The sequence below is a fragment of the Vulpes lagopus genome, chromosome 3 (assembly GCF_018345385.1).
Source record: "Vulpes lagopus strain Blue_001 chromosome 3, ASM1834538v1, whole genome shotgun sequence".
Lineage (NCBI taxonomy): Eukaryota > Metazoa > Chordata > Mammalia > Carnivora > Canidae > Vulpes > Vulpes lagopus.
Genome location: NC_054826.1, coordinates 53,306,777 through 53,330,770, shown reverse-complemented (window position 1 = coordinate 53,330,770; position 23,994 = coordinate 53,306,777). Strand labels below are relative to the sequence as shown.

The 23,994-nt window shown below is 49.9% G+C and overlaps 1 protein-coding gene across 1 annotated transcript; it reads left to right on the top strand.

The window, feature by feature from the left end:
• The first annotated feature begins 10,641 nt into the window (after positions 1–10,641).
• On the top strand, positions 10,642–21,863 carry LOC121486998 (guanylate kinase-like). The gene is made up of 3 exons (XM_041748482.1): positions 10,642–10,732; positions 10,969–11,172; positions 21,180–21,863. The coding sequence occupies exons 1-3, from the start codon at positions 10,642–10,644 to the stop codon at positions 21,743–21,745; spliced, it is 861 nt and encodes a 286-aa protein (XP_041604416.1). The 3' UTR covers positions 21,746–21,863.
• The last annotated feature ends 2,131 nt before the right edge of the window (positions 21,864–23,994 follow it).

The window sequence follows — 23,994 nt, the reverse complement described above, 5'->3', positions numbered from 1 at the left end:
GTGGGGCACCGGGTCCTCGCACAGACGCCCTCATGCACATGTGCAAGGTCCTGCGGCCTGGAGCCTCCCTCAGACTCCTCCTCTGAAAATGGGGAGTGCTCCCCCCTCCCTAAGGAGGCTGGGGACACCAGCTCCCCCTGGAGCCGCAGTCCTACCAACTATTACGATGCTGAGACGCTGGGAAGAGCAGGAGGGCGGCGCTCTGGTCTGCAGAGTCACTGTTGGTCTGTAGATTTCCAAGCCTCTTGGCTGGGGCCTCATCGGTCCCACCCTCCCCCACCGCTGCAGTGCCAGGAGGACCCACGACGGTCCCGAGAGGCATGGCATGGCCCCACAACCCCGGTGGGGTGCCTGGGCCTCTGAGGGGCCGCTCAGCAGCCGCAGCTGGGCTGTGGGACCCCAGCCTGGCCTTGGTGTGTCCGCGACGGGGGGGCCTGGGCAGGGCACTCCGGGCGGGAGGGGAGGCGACAGACCCCGGAGGATGCGGCCACCCTGCCCAGTCCCCGAGGCCGGCAAGGACGGCAAGGATGCAGGCGTCTGAGCGTCGCCTGCTCCCCGCAACACTTTCTTGCGTCCCCAGTGGCTCCCCCGGTTCCGGCCCCCTCCCTGCACCTGCTCCTTGCAGCCTCGGGCGCGGGCCGCGGGGAGGACGTGGGCCGTCTGCTGCTTGCGCCCCCGGCGCCCCCACATCCTGGCCCGGCCCAAGGCGGCAGGGGCCTGCCTTCCAGGGAGGTGGACGTGCTGGGCCACCCGGGCTGCGGAGGCAGCGGCAGCAGCTCCAGTGGCTTGTTGCAGGGTCAGGCGGCCGGGCTGGCCTCAAGCGGGAGAGGCAGCAAGGGCCGCAGAACCTCATGGAGGGCCACAGGCCCCTGTGGATGGTGACAGGAGCACTCACTGTCCTCCAGGTGCAAGGGGAGGAATTAGGGCCCTGCAATCCAGAATGTGGGCTTGGAGGAGTCAGGACCTGGATTCACACTCCAGCCGCATAGATGGTCCTCCGAGCCCCGGCCCCCAGGGTCCAGCTGGAGGGGGGCATTTGTCTCCCAGGGCCACGTAGAGTATCCTGTGCCACACAACAGATGACCCTTCACTAAAATATCTGAGCCTCGTGTGTAAAGTCACGAGGAAGCCGTGGATTATTCCCGGTGGGCAGCAGGCTCACCTTGGACCCTATGACGGAGCCCGAGGTATCACGATACCCATTTGACAGGTGGGGCAAGCCAAGGAAGAGGTAGGTATCATTTGCCCCGAATCCCACAGTTAGCAAGAGGCAAGGCCAGCTTTGGAGCTCTGATTATTTAACCCAGAGTCTGGGCTGCTATTCGCTGCCTTTACGTGACCTCAAGAGGTTGTGGATCTACGGACTCGTATCCGGGAGGCTGGTATGACCGAGTCTCTAGAGGGTGAGTCTTCGAGGGCGAGCTTGTTTCCTGTGGACGCAGCCACCATGGAGCGTTCGAGAGGAATGAGGAGGTACAGCCTTAGTCCCTCCCCCGTGCCAGCTGCACCCTGTCCCCCAACGCCAGGTAGCTTCTAACCAAGGTACGTACAATAACGTTATGATACCACAGAAATAACAAGGCAGGCCTAGGGAAATGGAAGTAGGGGCAGAGAAGCAAGACTCACTAATCACACGCATTTATCAACCGACCTGAGAGGACTGACTCAGGAGCTCTAACTGGGCCTCGGGTTTCACTCTGAGCTCCGGCGCAGATGAGAACTTTCTTGGTTACGTAATCCTCAGGGTCACACAGAGCCCACCAGTTGCTCCAGAAACCCGAGGTTTCCACAGTAGAGCTTGGCGATGCTCTTCTTGTGTGCTGCTTACATAGGGGCTTCTAGAACTTTCCAACCTCGAACACAGCGATAGGCCTCCTTGGCCCCCCCAGAGGCATTGCCTCCATGGACGCCGAGGCCTCTAACTGCTGCAGAGGGACAGGCCCGTCCCTGGAACACACCCAGACGGCCGCTCAGTTCTGTCGAAACTTTGTCACTGGATTGGGGACGTTATCCCGTGGGGGATACCCATCAGGAAGGCTGTTTGGCTTCCAGGCAATGACTGCGTATGGATCCCATTTTCCAGAGACATGACAGCTCCGTGGACACCCACACAGAAGCAGGCAGGGGATCCTGACGCTGAACTTGGCTGCGAAGGGCCAGGAGGTGGGCTCTGGGGCACGAGGGACCAATGGTTGGGACGGTGATGCTGCTGAAGAACCAGATCATATGTCCCCTTGCTGCAAACATTTTCTCAACAACTTGTACTTAGCTGTGTGCCAGGGGGTGGGTCCACTTAACCTTTCTCGGGGTGATGCCACAAAAATATCCCTCTGAAATGCAAGTCTGTTTATTCCAGCCTCCAGAGAGTGTTCCAAGTTTAATGCCTGCCCGGGTCCTGTCCCCTGTCCCGCCCTGCCCCAGGGGGGCCTCCAGGATCCCGAGAGAGTGAGGGGCTACCTGGGCTCTTTGCTTGAGGAATTTCTCCAACTTTCACTCTCAAATTACAAGTGTGAGCAGGGAGGGCAGGAAATAATTCCTGAGCACCCGCTGTGTTTTGGAGAGGTGACCAGCCATCCCAGTTTGCCGGGGATGGACCGGTGTCCTGGGACTCTGAAGCTGGGACCACCCAGGAGCCATCACTCCCCCAGCAACCCTGCCTGGCCCAAACCTGTCATTTCACATTGCTGACAAGAAAGCAGGGCTCAAAGAGGCCATCTGAGCCACCTGTGGTCCCCAAGGTCATGTTCTTTTCACTAATGCATGTTGTCATTCTAGGGGGATGGGGAGACATTCAAATCCTACTAAGAAGATGGATCTACGTTCCCTGGGAACTCCCAGCTTTCCTGGGCTGTTTCATTTGCTGGTGGGGAGGATTTTCTCTTCCTTGACTCCCTGTTTCTGTGGAGAGGAAACCCCCCCAATGACACCCTGGGCCCACCCTTCTCCTGGGGCTCAGACTGTCCTCAGACTCCATGTTCTGTGCCACACGGGATTGGGGGAGAAGCGTCTAGGGGCAGGTCCATTTTACTACACAACTAAGGTCATCGTCTCCAATCTCCAGGAACAGAGGTGATGTTTGGGCAAACTTTGGTGTGACTCACATGCTTATCTCCCAATGGATGTGTAAGAGAAGGACCCCAACACTTAGGGTTGTGTTGTTTTTCATCTGTCCTGAGACCTCTGGGAAGATTCGTGTGTACAAACCTTTGCAGTGTGTCCCAGGGGTCCCATGGAGACCACAACCTCCTTCCTCAGAAGACGGGAGCCCAGTGTAGGAGCTGGTGCGGATCCTGTGAGAAGCCCAGGAAGATGACTCTGAGCCAGGGCATTGGGGCCAAATCGTCCTGCTGGTCCCAGAAATAGGAAGGTATTGAGAACCTACAGGGTCACTCCAGAATGCAAGCACTTTAGCAACTTCCTCCGGAGAAATGCCACGCGCGGTGCAGGAGGGCTCTGTATCTTCCCCGCTCCCAGACAGCCTGCCCTCTGTCCCTGGCTGCAGCCAGAAAGAACTCTGTGTCCATGCCCTTCCCTCCTCCTCCTTCCTCCTGGAGGATCCTGAAATCAAAGAGGACCTCCCACCGGCTTGCACTGATCCTGACTGGCACCCAGGCTGCCCAGCTTTACATTTTCTATTTTCAGAGGGCTTAGGTTAATCTGAAAGTCCTGCTAGAGACCACCCACCTGCCTTAAACAAACAGCTCACCTTTCAGCCCAGAGCCAAGCTCACTGCCTGGGGTGTTTGATAGGCCTGGTGGGTAATTAGTCCTTAGGGCAGACATCAGAGCCAAAAAGCTGGGTCGGTGGAGTCATTTCTTCTGAAAGCCATTGCCTTGGCCACACTCCTGGCTCCTGGAGAGTGAAGGTCAAAGCTGAGGAGGCAAGAGGAGGTGATAGTACCACCGACTCCTGGTTGGAGGATGATGTGCAGAACCAGACCACGGAGCCACACACGGGCATCCTCATTCTTCTCTGCTCCAAGATGCTCCTGGGGCAGGGGCTTGGGGGTGAACGTCAGCAGGAGCCCAGAGTTTGCTTACAAGTCTTCAGGAGCTTCTCTTGATTATAATCTAAAGAGGAAGTCACCACCTCAGGCTAGGGGTGGCATGTACTATAGAAAGACACTTAAACTGTAGAAAGACACTTAAACAGAGAGAGACCCCGGGGGGCTTTCAGAAAAGTGGGGAGTGATGGCAAGGAACAGCGAGGACAAACCACAATAGGAAAATGATAAAGCAGTTCAGACTCTAGGGCTTGGGCGGAGGAACCAGAGAGCTCAGATGCCTGCAGGTCTATGAAGAGCTGTTTCGATGAGATATTCCACATTAAAGCTTGGTGGCGGGATCCCTGGGTGGCGCAGCGGTTTGGCGCCTGCCTTTGGCCCAGGGCGCGATCCTGGAGACCCGGGATCGAATCCCACGTCGGGCTCCCGGTGCATGGGGCCTGCTTCTCCCTCTGCCTGTGTCTCTGCCTCTCTCTCTCTCTCTGTGACTATCATAAATAAATAAAAATTAAAAAAAAAAAAAAATTTAAAGCTTGGTGGCTTCCACAACGATTTACTATCTCTTCGATTTCTGCTCCGGGTTGACTGGGCTCAGCTGGGTGGTTCTTCTTTGGGGTGTCTCATGCCTTGCAGTCAGAGGGTGGCTATGCAGGAGTGTCTGAGGGCTCAGCTAGGCTGGACATCCAGGATGACTCGCTAACTTGGCCAGCTGTTGTCGTGGGCTGGGAGCTCAGCTGGGATTGTCACACCTACATGTGGCCTCTCCACGTGGCATCGAAGTGAGTAGCTAAGAGGGCATCCCCAAAGCAAGTGTTCCCAGTGGCCCAGCTGGGAGCTGGCATAGCTTCTGAAGCCCTTGAGTATTACCTCTGCTCAGGTGAGTCTGAGGCCAGCTGTAGACGTGGGGAGTAGCATGTGCCCACAGGGAGGTAAGGGCAAGATGGTGACAGCTGGAATCCATCGGCTCCTGGACCTCCAGGTAGGACATGGAAGGTGGGTATGAGGGGTTTCTCCAGGTCCTGTCTAGTGTTGCTGTTGGCCACAGAGATAATGGTGACGATACTTCACGTATGCACTGTACAAAGCATTTCTCGCATCAGTGTGGTTTGCCAAAGAGTACGCAAGAGGTTAGTAAGAAGCACCGTAGTCTTGGATCTATCCACATTGAAGAAGCTCAAAGCCTACTCATCCTGGCAGGAGATGCCCTCACTGGGTTAAGGGTCCTCTTGCCCCAGCCTTTCCAGTGCTGTCAAGCCCGGTGGCTTCTTTCCGTGCCTCCTGGGCAGCAGGACCACTCCTCCATTCTGACCTGGCTCGCTGGCTCCTGATTGAACGCCCGGCGAGCTGGCTTTACTTCCTTACGGCTCAGCTTTTCCATCCTTAGTGAGAAACTGGAGTTAGGACTGGAAAGCAAGGGGAGGAGTCACAGAGAGCAAAGCCTCCCCGGGTGGTGCACAGTGGGCTCTGGGAATTGCCAAGGGGGCAGGCAAGGCCGCCCTTTCCAGCTGGCCCCACTGGCCCCTTCCTGGCCATCGCTGAGTTGCTCCTTTCTATGCTGCTGGCCCAAAGGGAGCCCAGATCAAGGGCTAGCTGCCGATCAGATGCCAGCCCAGGGCAAGCTCTGAATGTTCTGTTGCATGTGGAGCCTACAAACTGCGCCAGTCTTTAGACAGTTGACGTGTGAAAAATAACAGTGCCAAGATGCACTTAAATCATTTAGGCATGTGTGTGTGTATGTGTGCGTGTGCGTGTGCGTGTTTAATGAGTTGGTTGATATTTTAAAACAGACTGATAGACTGTTTGATGATCATTCCTGCTCATGTCCCCACCCTGTTCCCTCCAGGTCTTAACCATCTGGGGTTGGCCTTGGCTAATTGTGCAGTAAACACAGGTGAGGGCCATCAGTGACACTGGCTGGCAGTCACTGAATGTGACAGCCAGTCTGGAAATCATGAGCCCAAAGGCCCGCAGTATTGATGGCTGACTCCTCAATGTCACACACTACTAGTACTTTCTGGGACTCTGGCCTTGAAACTCCAGAGAACGTGATGCTCCCACCCATGAGGGACCACACCGTGCCCATACTCATGGTGAGCTGGGGGGCAGGAGGTGCTTCATCCGTGGAATACGTTAGTGTGTCTTCCAAAAGGGCCAGGCATGGGGTAGACATTTTTACCGGCCACAGAATGAGGAGGAGAAAATGGACCGCATACAGAGAATGAATCTCTGAAATATGACTTTCCTCCCCAAAGACACAGCCCAGGAAATGCTACCCCCCAGTTGCCAGCATCAATGCCGAGGTGCAGCCTTGGCCCAGTGCCGGCAGCAATAAAATATAAAATTATACAAAGACCAGATCGACAGACGGGGAGAGCCAGGGCTGCGGTGTGTTCCAGACTGGCCTGGAGGATTCTGTCGGGCACCAATCCCTATAGCCTCCTTCCTTGCCCGCTGATGACCAGATTTCCTCAGTGACGTCTCTCTGTGCCTGGGACGGGCAGCAGCAGGGCATGTCCCAGCTCCAGAGTGAGGAATTGGAGACTCAGCCAGGTGGCAGATGGCAGGGTCCCAGCTGTTGCTCACGTCGTAGTGTGCAGACAGGGAAGCTGCAGCCGGAAGCTGCAAGCCCAGAGGGACTGTGAGCTCTTAGGCTCTCTCAGGTCAAGAGGCAAATGTGGGAAGTGCTGGTATCTATGGTGCTCCACATCTGGGGAATATTTTAAAGCTACTGGGGGGCAGGGGTGACAGCTCCCCTTACCCTGATCCGTGGCAGTGGTCTGAGTGTCTGCAGAAAGAGGGTCCTCCCGTGGCTCCTTAGGCTGATGTTCCAGTCAACTATTTCCGTATAATAAACCACTCCAAAACTTAGAAAAAAACCATTTTGTCAGCTCTCTCATGATTCTGTGAGTTGACTGGGCTCAGCAGGATGGGTGTCTCTTTTATTCACGGATGTCATTGGGGCTGGAGTCAAATGAAGACTATCCTGAGCTGGACGTCCACGATGGTGCTTCCACCCTTGGGCCTGGTGCCAGGCTGGGATGGCTGGGGCCCCTTGGAGTCGACTGGGATCTTTCCCTGTACATGGTCCCTTCGTGGGGCTGGCACGGCGTCCTCATGTCACGGTGGCTTCATAGTTGGGCTTCTTCCGTGTGCCAGGTTCCTCCCCATAGCATGCACTCCAAGAGACCGGGGCCGGAGCCTGGAGGCTGCTCATCACCGAGGGTGGGGACTCACACTGTCCCCTCTATTGTATTTCACTGCTTACATTGGGCTAGCCCAGATTCCACAAGGGAGTGGATCCGATGATGCTGTATTGAGATGCCTGATTTACTGGGGTGTCTTTGGAGACCAGCTGTCATGGGTAGAAAGAGAGGGAGTAGGATATGGAATATTGGGAAATTTTTATTCCTTCTTACGGCCAATGAGGGTGTCACCTGATTTACTACCTCTGACTGACAGGTGGGACTTCTGGAATCCTGAAGGTTCTGGAACCATTGTCTGGGCAGACTCCTTGGTCAACCCCTTCTCTCTATATCCTGAAATGCTCCTCAGACAACTCTGTTCCTGTTTCCATGTGTCCTGCTACTCGTTTCCATAAAACTTCGTATTGATCCTTGGCTCTTCATCTTTTGTGGCATTTTCTCTTCAATTGCTTTCCTTGTCCCTTGCCTCTCATCTGCCTTCTCAATCCATGGAACATGTGGTTGCCAGGATATTTGTCATCAGATGCTGCTCTTAGCTTCACTTTCTCATCCATATATGGAATACAATTCATATAAGCACAAAACTAACTCATTTTAAAGCTTACAATTTGGAGGTTCTTAGTATATTCACAAAGTTGTATAACCATTACTCCTACCTAATTCCAGAATATTTTCATCACACCTCCCCTCAAATCCCATATCCATTGGTAGTTACTTTCTATTCTCCCATCCCCCTAGCCAAGGCCAATCACTAATGTACTTTCTGTCTCTGTGGACTTGCCTATTCTGGAAATTTCCTAGAAGTGGAATCAACACATGGCTTTCTGTGACCGGCTTCTTTCACTTTGTATGTTTCCAGGGTTCACCCATGTTGTAACATGTATCACTACATCATTCTCTTTTTATGGTTGAATCATATTCCGTCGTATTGACAGACCACATGTTGTTTATCCATCCAGTCATTAACACATACTTGGGTTGCTTCCACTTTCTAGCTGTTTTGAATAATACTATTGTGATCATTCATATGCGAGTATTTGGGTCGACATATGTTTTCATTTCATTGAGTATATACCTAGAAGTAGAATTTGCTGGCTCAGGTGGTGATTCTATGTTTAACTTTTTGAGTTTACTGCCAGTCTGTTTTCCAAGATGGCTGCACCTTTGTACATTCCCGCCAGCAAAGTAAGAGTCCAACTTCTCTACAGACTAACACTCGTTCTCTTTTGTCTTTTTGATTCTAGACATCTCAGAGAGTGTGAAGCACTATCATATAGTGGGATTTATTGCATTTAAGAAAGGGAAACAAAAAGATATAAGTACAATCGGTCCAAATATGAACAGCTTTGGGATTATGAGGGCAGAGTTGCAGTCTAAATGCTCGACGGGGAGCAAACTGGCCTGTAGGCATCATCAGGTCCAAAGGGTCTTTGATGGCTCAGGGCTGAGCGTGAGGGCTCAGAATCAGGTCTTTCCCAACCTTATAGCACGGACTCCCTTCGAGAAAGCCAGAGTCCCAATCTCTTTTCATAGAACCAACTGACCACCATTCTCATTGCTGTGGCGAGCACCTAGCCCACTCAGAACTTGACATTTTGTAGAGGCAGGGGCCTCACCTATGCATTGGAGCCAAAAACTAAAAAACAAGGCAAGATGCTATGTGAACTGGCCGACGTGGTAGGACCAGCCAAATCAGCGCACTGCCCTCGAGGCAAGCATCCTGGGTTCACCTGGACTCCTCTTGGGCTCCGCCGGCCCATCACAAAGGTAAGCATGTGGGGCTGTTGACCTTTAAGCTCCCTCTCAGCGTCTGAAAGAAGGAAACCAATATTCCTTGTCTATTTTGGTTTTCTAGGACGGGCATAACACAGTTCCACAAACTGGTGGTCGTGATGGTTAAAACAACGGAAATTTATCCTTTCACGGTTCTGGAGACCAGCAGTCCAAAACCAAAGCTCCCGCAGGGCTGTGCTCTCTCTCCTGGCTTCTGGTGGGTCCCAGCAGTCCTTGGTGTTGCCCAGCTTGCAATGACCTGTGTAACTCCTATCTCTGCCTCCGTTGTCACACGGTATGGTTTTCATCTTTCTGTGTCTGCCCTTCGCTCTGTGTGTCTGTCTCTGTGTGCTTCTCCTCTTAGAGGGACACCGGTCGTGTGGGATTCAGGGCCCACCTTCCTCCAGTATAGCTTCGTCTTAACTCCTATTTTAATTACATTTGCTAAGACTCAACAAACTCCAACAAAGCTCACATTCACAGTGTCTAAGAGTTAGGACTTCAACATATCTTTTTAGAGGACACAGTTCAATCCACAATATTGCCCATGGCCCAGTTTTTCTTACCATACTTTCTATGCTGCTTTGGGTCCATCACAAATGCTTTTTCCCCCCTATTCCTCCCAACCTCATCATAATTCCCTAGTTGGGTTCCTTCAGACTCCCACCATGGTGGTGTCTTTCTCAAAGCCCTAATGGCAAAAGCCATAGACTTGGCTGTTGTCTTACACCTGGCCCTAAGTTAGGCCTCTCCCTGAAGTTCAGCAACATGGACAATCTTTGGATAGTCTCTTATTATCCTCAACTTCAGAAAGCCTGCCGTCCTTCCTTGCACTGACCCTGGCTTTTCATCAGGTGGAGAGATGTGGAGCTACCTGTAGAAAAGTGTGCACCTGGTTCTGTGATTCGCATGGGGGTATTCCGCAGCCGCCAGCAGCAGCAGTCTGCCTGAGACCTTGTTATTAATGTAGTTTCTCAACCCACCCCAACCCTACTGGACCAGATACTCAGAGGAGGGCTCAGCATTCTGTGTCCTAATAAGTCTTCCTGGCAATCTGAGTGCACACTACAGTTTGAGAGCCATTGGCACAGAGAAGCACATTAGATTTCTTGGAGGAGAGAAGGTGCATCGCTGGATCAGCAGGGACGCAGGTAGCAACCGTCCCTTCCACTTAGCAACCGAAGTGGCATTACCCTTTTCTTAGAAGAGACAAAACGAGTCCCCCCGCCTTTTTTTTAATTGTAAATAATACTCATTATAGACAATTTAGAAAACACAGGACATTTAAAAATAGTTCTTGTTAGTACCACAACTCTAACATTAAAAGAGTATTTCTTTCCCTTTTTTTTTTTTTTTTATGCAACCTTTTATTCTTACGTAGTTGCTGCTGAGATTAACGGCTCTATTTTGCGTGTTTCACTTTTATATCCTTAGGGTCTTTGATCCCAGATTCCACTTTAATGGTCTCATAATCTTCCATGATGTGTGTGCCAATCTGGGGGCTTAAGGGCATGTGTCCGGGGCCGTAGGAGGAGCGTTCAGCTTCTGGTCACAGCTCTTATAACTCACACCTCCACGCAGAGACCCTGGAGCATGAAGCCTCTATTAGGATAAGTGTTTCTTACATTCCCGCCAGTGGGAGCAGGGAGTGGAGCTGCACACATGGAGCTGACGCGGGTGCCACACTCCTGCTCCAGGCAAGGACACCCCGGCCTGCAGCACTACTCACCCTCCGAGTATTTCTCAGAGGAGAGTGACCGTCCCTGGAGAGGGCCTGGCTTTTTATTTCATTGGTAGCTGGTGAGGCCGCACCCTCCCTTCTTGCTCATTTGTGTCTTTTGCAAAAGCACATGGTTCAGTTTGTGCCTTAGCAGGTGCTCCACGGCCGGCCCACCTCTGCGGCGCCTCAGGGGCCCTCGCCGGTCTTGGGGGGGGGGGTCCCCACCCCTGCGGGATCTGAGGACGCTGACTTTGAGCTGCCCTTTCCAGGTGGCATCTCGGCTCTGAGTGGAGAACTGTGGCAGCGGCGGAAGGCCCCCCGGACCACTTCCATCTTCTCATGCAGGAGGTCTTTCTGGGCTTCAGGGCCCCCCAGTGGCTTCTCTGGAGCACCCCCAACCCTGCCCCGGGTGCAGGCCTGCCCGGCCAGTCCACCCGGGAAGCCCATCTGCCCTGAGGAGGCAGGAAGCCAAGGTGATCACATTATCAGTTAAAGGCCCCATCGAGCCCTGCCCTGAGGCCCGCACAGAGAAACGTTTTCTTGGGCAAACTGAATTATTGCATCAGAAGAAAAAACATGTTCTCATATTAGTCTTGGGGAGGTAGCAAGAGTCAGTAAGGCTTCCTGTAATTTTCGTTACCAGTAATGGCATTTTCCACCATCCTGAATTCACTGGGTTATTTTTATTCTTTATACATTCCTTCTCTAAATGCAGCATGATCTATCAAGGGCAGGCTTGATAGCAGTTTCTATAAATTCAAGGAATTGTCAGAGATTTTGTAAAGTTACCGAATCCACACCTCAACCCTCTGGCAGCAGAGCCATGGCTAGGTCTTTTTTTTTTTTTTTAAGATTTTATTTATTTATTCACGAGAGATAGAGAGAGGCAGAGACCCAGGCCGAGGAAGAAGCAGTTTCCCTGATGCAGGACTCGATCCCAGGGCCCCAGGGTCACGCCTGGAGCCCAAGGCAGAGGATCAACCACGGAGCCCCCGAGGCATCCCCATGGCTACGTCTTCATGGCTAGAAACTTCACCATTGGGTCAAGATTTCCAGAGAAATGACTTCTGCTGTGTCCCATAGAAAGAGCCATTCTATGGTCTAGACATCCGAGTCGGGGCCTCCCGAGAGCTGACTGCTGCCCTATGGAATAACAGCTGCAATGGAAGGCTGCCTTTCACGCCGTCACGGGGCTCCTGATCCGGGTTGGGTACGGAAATCACCGGGGAAGCTTTGGATCCTCCTGCCCATGTTGCCCAGATCACCTAAATCCACCCGGGATGGAGCCAGATGTGAAGCCAGAGCGGAGACCACAGCTCTGTCTCTAATGATTTGTCAAACGCCTTACCTGGAAAGGACACCAGGAAAAGAAAGGACTTCAAAGCTTCATCCCCACCCCGTCCGATATTAGAATTACCTGGAAGGATGAAGCAACCTGTCAATGTCCGGCCCATCCTCACAGGTTGTGACTGAATTGGCCTGAGGCTTGGCTACTTTTTGAGAAGTTCCAGGGCTTTCTGTCCAGGATTGAGGGTCATCCAGTTGGTCCTTTATGAGCCTTCTTTGGCCTCAGACCATCAGGAGAACCAGAGGCTGCTCTAAGAAACATCCACATGTGCGCCAGACCCGCTTTGCAAGGGGCTTACAGATGCCTTGAGGTCCATCTAGAGACTCCAGGTGTTCATGGAAACTGATTTACTTCCACCAGCTCATTTAAGAAACAGAAAGCAAATACCTAAGAGATCCAGTGACTTGCCCAGGACCAGGACTCAGTGACAGCAGCACATCAGGAATCCTGAGTCAAGCTGTCATTCCATGCTGGTTACTCAGAAAGATGAGGTCTCATGGCTTCATATGGTGGCTGAGATGTGGGCCCCAGAACGTACCCACAGCCTACTTCCTGCAACTTACGAATGGTCATTTATATGCAAAAAACGAGGTCTTTCTGGATGTGTTCAGGTTAAGGATCTTGAGTTGAAGAGATGATCCTGGATTATCCCCATGGGCTCTAAATTCAGACACAAGTGTCTGCTAGAGGGAGACAAGGAGAGATTTTTACAGAGAGAGAGAAGATGACATGAAGGCTGGGCAGAAAGATAACTGGAGATGCTGGCCTTGAAGATTGGAGTGGTGTGGCCACAAACCAAGGAGTGCCAGCAGCAAAGAACAAATATTCGCCTCGAGCTTCTAGAAGGTCTGGTGACACCTTGCTTTTGGACTTCTAGCTTCCAGAACTATGAGAGAATAAATATCTGTTGTGTTAGGCCACCAGGTATTGGGAAAGTGTTACAGCAGCCACGGGGAACTCATGTACTGAGAAAATGCAACTTTAGGATTCTGACGTGGAATTTGGAGTCCATGTCTAGATGACTAGTCCAAATTCTGACCCACATTTTCCTGGGGTACCGGCTCAGGCATGTAAGTCATAGTCCATGTGTGGGGGTCAGATCTTTCCACAGAGCCCTCCAGAGTCGAGTTCTGGCCCTCTTGTTGCTTGCTCAGCCTTCGGGGAATCTACCTGCCTGGGCGCCGCAGACACGTGGCCCCTGCAGGCTGAAGGGAATGGGAGTTGCCTCGTATTCCTTCTTCTAGCTGAGCTCAGGCCCAGTGACGCCTTGCCCAGGTCCGGCTAGAAGAGGGAGTGCTTCGTGGGTCCTCCTCTACCCTCCACCTCCTTCACTATAGCCTCAGCCTCACCAGGACTCCCCTTCTGACCAAACACACATGTTGGATCTGCCCGTTAAGAACAATTGGAATTTCATCCTCCAGAGCACAGTTGAAACATCCTTTTTTCTGAAAGCTTCCTTGACCTCCCAGTCTAGGTCACTGGGTCAGTTGGGGTCCCAGCAGGAAACAGATGGTATATTTAAATGGGGTAATTTGATGAGGGTTCAATGAAGGGACTGACTACAAGGTGTAGGCCGGGGTTAGGGGAGGCCTTCAGGGGTGGGGTGGTCCCCTGAGGCAATGGGGCTAAATTACTGGGTGGGGATCCCTATCTCTCTACCCACAGAAGCAGGGCAAGAGCGGTTCTCAGAACCCAGATGCCCCCTGCAGGCAGAGCCTTCTGTGTGACCAGCTTGGGCCTGCAGCGGGCCCCCTTCCCACCTCCTTCCACCCTTTGGTCTCCCTGGGTGCACCCATGGGTGAACCCAGCGTAGGCTACAGATACTGCAGGGACTCAGGTCTGCACACCTCACCCGTGGGCCTTGTGTGTCTGTGTGACTGTGTGACGACTGCCTGTCTTACCTCAGCTGCATGGGAGCTCGTTGAGGAAGGGACTGTGCCCTTGTCCTGCTTGCTGTGGGGCCCTGGAGCGTCCCTGCCACTTACCAGATATCTGCTGACTGACGTCGGTGCTGCACAGACAGGTGAGCGTTGGGCCAACCTGGAAGACATCCCCAAGGAACCCAGCAGGTTTTCGCAGCACCTTTCTTCCTCAGTCCTCTCTCATCTCTTCATATACCTCGGGAGGGCCTAGATGAGAAGTCCCCGGGGCAAGCTCTGCCTCAGGCCCAGCTCCCATCAGCACAGCATGCTCACCCCCATGATGCTTCATGCTGATAGGCCATCCACATGTCTTGAGCTTTCCCCAAACATGTGGCCACTCTCCTGAGATATTTTGGTTCTTCCCCTGCTAATTCCTCTTATGTCACCTGCTGTGGGCTGAATGTGTGTCCCCAGAATCTGTATTTTGAAGTGCTGACCCCACTGTGATACTACTTGGAGTAGGGCCTTCGGGAGATGACTGGGTTTCGATGAGGTCACCGGGGTACAGTCCCTATTGTGGGAGTAGTGTTGACATAAGGAGACAAAGAGACCAGAGTCCCCCTCCCCCTCAAGTCTCTCTCCACCATCTGAGGACTCCGCAAGAAGGAGGATGTTTGTGAGCCAGGACAAGAGCTCTCATCAGAACCCGGCCATGCCAGCACCCTCATTTCAGACTTCCCAGTCTCCACAACTGTGAGAAATAAATGTCTCTTGTTTAAGCCACCTGGCCTGTGGTATTTTGTTAAAGCAGCCCGAGCTAAGAGCCTCTGGCACCTGCTATATGTCCCTGGCCTCCCTGGGCCTAGTGCCTGACTCTACTTGGGATGTTTCTCTCCTGCCCCATGTGGTCACCTTCCTATGAGGGATTGGTGTCCCTGCCTGGTGGTGACAGTGTCCCTGCCTGGAAAGGACACTGAGTGACCGGAGGAATGGCTCTGGCTTAGCAAATGTTCGCCTTGGAGTGAGAAGTCTGCAATGCAAGGGAAAGACTCCTCCGTCCATGGGGGAAGCTGCAGGCCCTCAAAACCATCGCTTCCCGTGGAGGGGCGACAGGCCCACCAAGTGATACAAAAGAAGCAGCCTTGGCTCCAGCTCAGTGGGCTAGCCTGGAGCTGTGCGAGGGATGGGAGGGGAGTAGCCTCAGGGGCCTCGCACCTGACCCCCGACCCTGGGCAGAGAGCCAGGGGCCATGTGTCACCGTGAGGCAGGGGCAATCAGGGGGAAGCAAGGACATGAGCTGGACCCCAGGAGGACCAGGCCCCTTCCTGGACTCAGCAAAGATGCTGGCCGAAGCCCTGCAGAGAAGCCGTGTCTGCCGAGACCAACAGACAGGCTCCCCGCAGACTGGACTCGAAGGGACCTGGACTCGATGACCTGGAAGCCCTGGCTTCCCGTAGGTCCCTGACATTCTCCGTCGTCTCCAGCCTCCTCTGCTTTGACTCTAGCAAACAATAGCCTCAAAGTCTCCTAACCCGGTGTCCTCAACCCTGGCTACCCACGGAAGTCACCCAGGGACCTCTAAGAAAAGATGCTAATCCTGGGACCCCTCCCCCCGAGGCTGGGGTGGGACTGGGGGGTTTGCCCGTTTTCAAGCCTCATCTGGGGATTTAGGTGCGTAGCTGGGGTTGAGAACCACTAGTCCAAGGGATGTCTAAAGGGAGAAGTGAGCTCTCTCTGGGCATGTCCCAGTCTATTAGGTGAAAATGCTCTTCCAGATCCGTTCTTTCCACCTGGAAAGCAAGGTACCATCCTGCTCATTTTATGTTTGTGTTTTTCAAATCAATGGTCTTCTTTTCTTTTTTTCTTTTTTTCTTTTTTTTTTTTTCAATGGTCTTCTGTAGAAGTGAGTGCTGGTAGCTCAGGGAGGAACAAAGGCTGAGCGCTGGCTTCTCTTCTCTTGAACCTCGGCCTGTGAAAGCAGGCGGGATGTCTGCAGGGTCACTCAGCTGGGCTTGGAGGGAGGCTCGGATGGCACCCATGAGAGCTTTAGAAAAAAGTCGCCGTGAGATATTAAATGTCATCACTTTCAAATTGCCATGGTTGTGTACATACATAACTTGGAATACTTTTAAAAGCCACTTGAGAGATCATCTGAAGACGTGTGGACAGAGTATTAGGCCCAGACATGCCCATCGGGAACCACTGGCTTCTCCAGCAAGAAGGCGGAGGTTATACAGTGGAGCAGAAACTTGGACACGGGGAGGTTATGCCTAATGTCAAGCCAGAGAAGCAGAAGATCCAGACAGAAAATGGCAAAAGTGTCATCTCAACTGTGTAACAGGCAAGGAAACAGGCCACACTTTTCCAGTATCGAAGTCCTTCAAACATCAGCTGGCAGCGTCACGCGGGAATTGCTACTTTCTTTTCCCTGTGCTTTTGTATTTCCTAGATTATACATCAGGCACATATTATTTTCATACCGGAAAAGCAATTCTCCTTGAAGGTAAGATTTCTATATTTGGCAAATAAGAAGGGTATCTGGTTACATTTGGGTTTTAGGCAAGCTTCAAACCCTCCGTACAAGTACATCCCAAATATTGCATGGGCCACATGTATACTAAAAAAAAAAAAAATTACTACTTACCGGTAATCAAATTTAACTAGGCATCCTTTACATTTATCTGGCAACACTACCTGAAGGAGAAGGTGAGAGGCCCAGGCTGAGAGGGGGGATTTCCAGCAAGGGCCCTGAGAGCTCCCAGGGCACCCTGCCCAGGGCGGTGGAGGGCAACTGTCCAGACAACGGTGGCCCTCTCTCCCACACGCTCCTCCAACTCCTGTGATTGAAACTTTCCTTGTTTCCTAGACTTTCCCTCTCTCTCCTCCATCTCCCCTCACCCCTCCCGCCCCCGCCCCCCCTGCCACTAACTCTGCAAGCTGCAAAGATGGCTTCTAGAATCTTCTAATTCTGTTAGAGTCCCTCACTTGCTCCAGGACCTCAGGCAAGTCACTAGAACTCCCTGTACTTCAGAGTTCTCACCTCCAAAGCAAGAACAATCCAGACTCAGGAGCTTGGCTTTCAGTGGAAAAAATCTTTCCCCCTGGGGTCATGGGATTCCCAGATGGGTTATAGTGGGTTACAGCGAATGCTTCTTCCAGAGAGTCTTTGCCCCCCCATCTAGGGCTTTAATTATTTATGAATGATCCTAATTAAGACACACAAAACTGTGTTCATTATGTCATTGGATCTCTGGCTTGATTTCTTGCCAATCTTACCTTGGCAAGAAGGTAACCCTTGTCTAAAGGGAGCCAAGCTCAAGACCTTTAAGGAAAACCCCTACATACATCCAGGGGTACTTCTTTCTCAGTGAAATCCTTAGACTGAGACTTGTTGCAAGCAAATTGCTTCTCGTCTTTCTTATTTCTCTTAGCCCCTTCAAGGTCATTCACCAAACCAAATCCTGAAACTTTCTGGGAAATCTAGAAAATTAAGTGAAACAAGAGCACCGTAGAAACCCAAGAATATATTAAATGGTCTGGCACAAATTAATGAAAACCTCTTTGCTTGTAAAAGAAAAGATTCAGTTCATTCAAACAAGGAAAGCTCTGTGGAGGAAGCATACATTTTCCATTTGAGACCAACACCTCCAAATGCCATGAGTAGTGAGAACCACGTGAACACATGCTGTCTACACATGTGGGGTGAGGGCCGAGTCCTCTCATGCATGGTGAGAGACAGAGGGTCATTTTTGCTTTCAGATCAAGGAAACAGGCACCAAGTGGTCCAGTGACTTGCCCAGAGTCACTCAGCGAGTAGCTGTGATTTTGGACTTTTGGACCTGCCCGCCAACTCTGACCCCCTTTCCTTTACATGAATTTGCCTCCTGTGGTGGGGGGTGGAGGCCAGTGTCTCCCAAACCTAAAGAAGGAAGGTTACTTCAAAGTTTGGAACTGACCCCACGAAGCTGTGGTTGGCCATGGACATCTTCAGGGCCTGCCTTTGAGCTTACCCCCACTGCTGTGCAGGAGCCCCCGAAGACTTCTCATCATCTTCATGGTCCTCCTTGGGCCCCCCTCTCCATTTCATCCAATTACAATTTCTTTTTATGCTTCTGGATAGGGAACAGTGGAAAGATCATGGATCCCAATCAACAAATAAACTGTCTTTGAATCCTCTTCACGGGCTACTGGCTTGGGGCAATTTATTTTACTTCCAGAACCTGATCTCCTCATCTGCAAAGTGGGTACATTAACCTGTCTCTCCCAGGACTGCTGGAAAGTTTAATCAAACGCTGATGATGCTGAGTGCTGCCTCCTGTTTCACTACAGCTGCTATCCCCACCTCCTCCCAACCCTAAAATTTTCCAGATCAGTCAGCGTCCTGCATGCATGGGGGACAGAGGGTGTGGACGAAAGCTGGCCCAGCATCCCTCTCTGGGCACTACGTAATGTGCCTAGTCCTGAGAATCAGCCTTGAGTGCAACTGTGTCTAGGGTAGAACAATGTGCAAGGGCCTTTGGTCTCTCCCTCGGGTCGGCAGAGAGTCAGGAAGGGGAGAAGTGCCCTTCGTACAAGCAGATTAGGTCCAACAACCAAGCACCCACTGCCTGGTGCTCAAATAACTATCGGGAAGTTCTTGGGAAAGTGAGATCCTGGTGACAACCTCAGGTGACAGATTCCCAGGGTCCAGGGAGGAGTGTACAGGAGCTTCAAACTATTTCCAGCCCAAGCCAGAAGGAAGTGCCCATGCCAGGCATCCCAGCGCTGGCCAGGCTCCAAGGCCGTCCACAGCCCTCTGCCAAAGACTGAAGTCATGGCCACCTCCTCTTCCAAGGCCTGCTCTGTGGCTGTGCCAGGAGTTGGGCATTAGCTCCCTTTCACTTATTGGAGAGGATGAATTATGTTGGGGCCATGCTAGCCATCATTTAGGGATTATTTTTGGAGACAGAAAACCCTTTAGCAGCAGGCATTGGAGGTTCACACAGTAACTATGAGAGTGAGACTCTTGGATGGTCCAAGCAGACCTGCCAAGGGGAGGCCGTCATCAGATGGCACCCTGGGGACCGCGTTCACAGACTCACCTTTGGAACATGCCACGGCTAGCGTGCCGTCACTCCAGCCAGCATGGAGCCTGCTCTGTTAGGACAGGACGCACCCTCATTTACGTTGGGGTGGTGCTCAGGGGTGGACTAATGGAAGGAAATGGGGCAGGATCCAGAAACACCTCCCTGCCCCACTCATGTTATCTCATCGCACAAGGGACCCAGTGTCAGGAGACTGAGCACCTGACCCTGATGTTTCAGAAGTCCAGTTCTTTTTCCGTCCTTTGCTGCAAAGTGCTGTCTGGCCCCTGGACTCCTTTGGCTAGTTCCCATGTGCCTTGTGTTTTTCCATCTTCCTGATCACGGCCGTAGCTGCAGTCTTTAAACCTACTCAGAGGCCGCTGCCCACCTTGTCTCTACCCTGCTCTCATCGCATTGGGGTACTCTCGTGGGAGGTGCTGAGGGCTTCTGAAGACCCCTAGGGAGGCTTCCTTGTAAACTGAAGAGCAGACCTTTAATCTTTTCAACCTCCAATGAGTTTTAACATTCGAAGGGCCTTAGAGACAACCTAAGCCAGTGACCGTCTAACTTTTTCAGCTGAACCCACAATGAGAATTACATTATTTGTCTGTATAAGTTTGCTAGGGCTTCTGTTACAAAATACCAGACTGTGAGCTTTAGCTACAGAAATTTATGTCTTACAGTTCTGGAGGCGAGTGTAAGAGATCACAGTGTCAACAGGTTTGGTTTCTCTGAGGCGTCTTTCTTTGGCTTCCAGATGGCTGCCTTCACCCATGTCCTCACACGGTCTTCTCTCTGTGTGCTCCTGGTGCCTTTCTGTGCTTCCAAATTTTCTCCTTTTACAAAGACACTAGTCAGGTTGGGTGAAGGCCCACCCTGATGGCCACATTTGACTTACTCACCCCTTTTATCTCCAAAATACAGTCGCATTCTGAAGCACTAGCTGTTGGGCTTCAACATCTGGATTTTGAGAGGACACAATTTAGTCCATAACGATGTCAAAATTCAGTACACCAAGATAAGTTTTGTATGAAATGTGTTTTATAAGAAACCACACTTACACTTACTGTATGTGAAGCAATTTAATATTTGCTATCCTATTCTGTTTAAAAATAGGATTTTATTCTATTAAAAAAATGCTACTTAAGACCCACCAAAATGATTCCACAACCCACTAATGGCTGCAATCCACAGTGTTTCAAACTGTGGTCAAGGCCAAACACTGTAAGGATTTATTTCAACACTGATCTAAGGAGATATGCAAACACTGATCAGAGCCAAAGCCCTTATCTTAATAACAAGGGAGCTGAGATCCTGAGTGGTTTTGAGCAGACCTGGCCAGGGAATGTTGGTTATGTCTATGGCCCGGGCTGGGAACCTAGGGATTTGGGCTTCATCCAGAAAGGAGAATGACAAGGCAAAGTCAGGATAGAAGTTGATTGAGAATACGTCTGAGACAGGGTCAAAAAAATAAACCAAATCAAGGGTCAAAATGAACCAGATCCGCTCTCATTCAAAAAGCGAATGAATGGCAGAGAGGATACCACCCAATCCCAACACACACCTGGTGCCCAAAAGGGACAGAGCCTGGACAGATGCCGGGATTAAAAGATAAGTCGGGGATACGTGGCACGAGAGCATCCTAAAGAAAGTCAAACTCACCTATAGTGGGGGCTGGCTAAGGCAGAGAGATAATTCAATCATTTGCTTATATAGACACTGTTTTTTGATAGAATGTACAGTTATTCCTTTGGAACAGGGTAAAAATTCTTTAGCATGGCATTTGAGATGCAAGACCTTTTGATGTCTTCCTCCAATTTAAATATTTACAGCGTTCTCACTTGCCATTTGCAGTCCCCACCACTACTACCACATGCATAGGCATATGTGCCTAACATGATTGTAATAATGCCAGGTGGATGGTTCTCTGCAGTTGTTTATAACAAAAAATAATTGCAAGCAATATCCTACATAAAAGAGTATAAACTACTTTTTAAATAATAATTGCAAAAACAAATCATACCTTTAAAAATATGCAAAAAGAATAACTGTGCAGTTGAAACAAGAAAAATAAAATCTACCCCTCAGCTTCAGAAACAGATGCATTAGAACCCCCGTGTGCCCCTCCCCAGACACACTTCACCTACTTCCTCCCAGCAATGGTCATCCTGAATATTGTCTGAACCATATTTCACTCTTCTGTATAGTTTTCAGGATAACATCTGATAACACCCTGCTCAAGAGACTGCTGCAGGAGCACGGCAGCATCTTTGGCTTCAGCGTGTCCCACACCACAAGGGACCCGTGGCCTGGAGAAGAGAATGGCAAAGATTACTACTTCGTCACCAGGGAGGTGATGCAGCGGGACATCGCTGCAGGCGACTTCATCGAGCACGCCGAGTTCTCGGGGAACCTGTATGGGACCAGCAAAGCAGCCGTGCGGGCCGTGCAGGCCATGAACCACATATGCGTGCTAGACGTGGACCTGCAAGGCGTGTGTAACATTGAGAAGACTGACCTGCGGCCCATCTACATCTTCGTGCAGCCACCCTCACTGGATGTCCTGGAGCAGCGGCTGCGCCAGTGCAACACAGAGACAGAGGAGAGCCTGGCCAAGCGGCTGGCTGCCGCCCAGGTGGACATGGAGAGCAGCAAGGAGCAGGGCCTGTTTGACCTGGTCATCATCAACGACAATCTGGAGAAGGCTTATTGGGCCCTGGAGGAGGCGCTATCAGAGGAAATCAAGAAGGCTCAGAGGACCAGATGCTCCTGAGAAGAAATGCCGGTGGTGTCCTCCCTGGTGGGGGTGCTGCCCGCCTCTCCTGCTCAGGCTGCCACGGCTGGTGGACCCTGGCCTCTCCCCATCTCCTGGGAGCTGGGATGGCCTCCAACAAAAAATTGCTGGGTTAAAAAAAAATTCCATCTTAAAAATAATAAAAATTCCATATTATAATTGCATATTGCTGGTGTTTAGACATGCAGCTGACTCTTGTGCATGGATTTATTTAATCCAACAAGCACAATAACTTCTTTTATTAACTTTAAATTTTTAAAATTTAATATTATTAAATTTAAAATTTTTGCATTTTGCAGATAGTCTTATAAATAGACATCTTATAAATAAAGACAGCTGTGATAGCTGCTTTCTAGTACCTTCAACTTTTATTTCTTTTTCTCTTATTGAAGCGGATAAGGCCTTTGCTAGATCACTGAATAGCAGGCATTCTTGTCATTTTTTCTGACCTTAAAAAGAATGCCTTAAACACCTTTACATATAATTTGTTGTAGGTTTTGTTAGGTGCTCATTAGCAGGTCAAGAATTCTTGTTCCTCTCCTTCGTTGTTCCTTACAAGTTTTGTTTCATTTTGTCTTGTTTGTAAATCGTGAATGGATGTCAAATTGTATGAAAGAGATGTTTGCTTCTATAAACATGAGTATTTGATTTTTCCTCTTCATGGCTTTTCATGTGTGACCTTGAGTCTTTCATCTGCTGATACGGCGAATTACATTAACTGTTGGAAAACTGAACCAATTCTGCATTCTTGGGATTATCTCAAAGTGATCGTGATGTGCGACTCTTTACCCATTTTGCTTTAAACTATTTTACATTCTCTATAGCATTCTGTTTAGAATTTTCCATTTCTATTTATAAAGGAAATGAGCTGTAGCTTTATGCTCTTCCCATTTCTTGTCAGTCTTAGTATCAAATATCAGGGGGCCTCACAAAATAAGCTCGTACGTGCTTTCACCTTTTCAATTCTCTGGAATGAGGTACAATGATCTGATCTTTGATGGTCGGTAGAAGGCAATCCAAGGCCATTTGGGTCTATTGTTTCCTTGGTGGAGAAATTCTGGTATCTAGTAAGGTTTCCCATTTTCACCTTGAAGAATTTTTGAATAACTTGTATTTTTGTAAATATATATCATTTCCTCATTTTTGCCATGAAAGTACTTACGACATTTCTTTTCATTTAATTTCTGCAATATTTAGTTCTTTCCCACCAATTTTAATGTACTTTACCTCTTTTCCTTGATTAATATTGCCCAGAGTACTTCATTGACATTTTCAAATAATTTATTTAAATTTTGCCTATCCTCTTTATATTTGTTTTTATGTCATTAATTTCTGTCCTTGTATTTGTTTTCTTCTGTTTATATTCTTTGCTGTTATGTATCTAATTTCATATTTTGGATGCTTAATTTTGTGCTTTCTCTGCTGTAAATATTTTTATTATATTCATTTATGAATATTTTCTCACTTTTATTTTTATTTTCTTCCCATGAATATTTAGAAACGTGTCTTTATATAATTTAAAAAATATTTTACCTTATCTGTTTTGCTACTTATTTCTAACTTATGTTGTGGTCAGAGTATATGGTCTGTATGATAGAAGTTTTTTGAGGGTAGCTTTATGACCATATGAGGTTAGATTTTATAAATGTTTCCTATGTGAGAAAAGTGTATATTTTCCATTTGTAAGGTGTGATAGCTATTCCTTGTTTCAAATACTTGGAGATGCTGTGTTAAAATATTCCTTTAATAAGGTAGGTCTATCAGTTTTTCCTTGTTCTGGCAATTCTTATTTTATATACATATTTGCAGTTGCTATTAGTAGTACTTAAGTTTAGAATTTTCCTCTCAGTTTCTTCTTTCCCTAATTCATTTTATCTTATCCCATCTTTTTAAAAATATTTTATTTATTTATTGACACAGAGAGAGCTTGATAGAGAGAGAGAGAGAGAGAGTACAAGCAAGGGGAGTAGCAGGCAGATGCAGAGGGAGAAGCAGACTCCCTAGTACCCCTGATGTGGGACTCGATCCCGGGGCCCCGGGATCACGACCTGAACCAAAGGCAGATGCTCAACCACTGAGCCACCCAGGAGTCCCTGATCTCTGGTATTTCTAAATCATTCTGTAGATTCTAACTTCTGTGATAGCTCAGCACTACATTTGACAAGATGTTTCTTATACCTATTTTTTATCTGTTTCCATGATGAGATTCATTCAAGGGATAGATATGA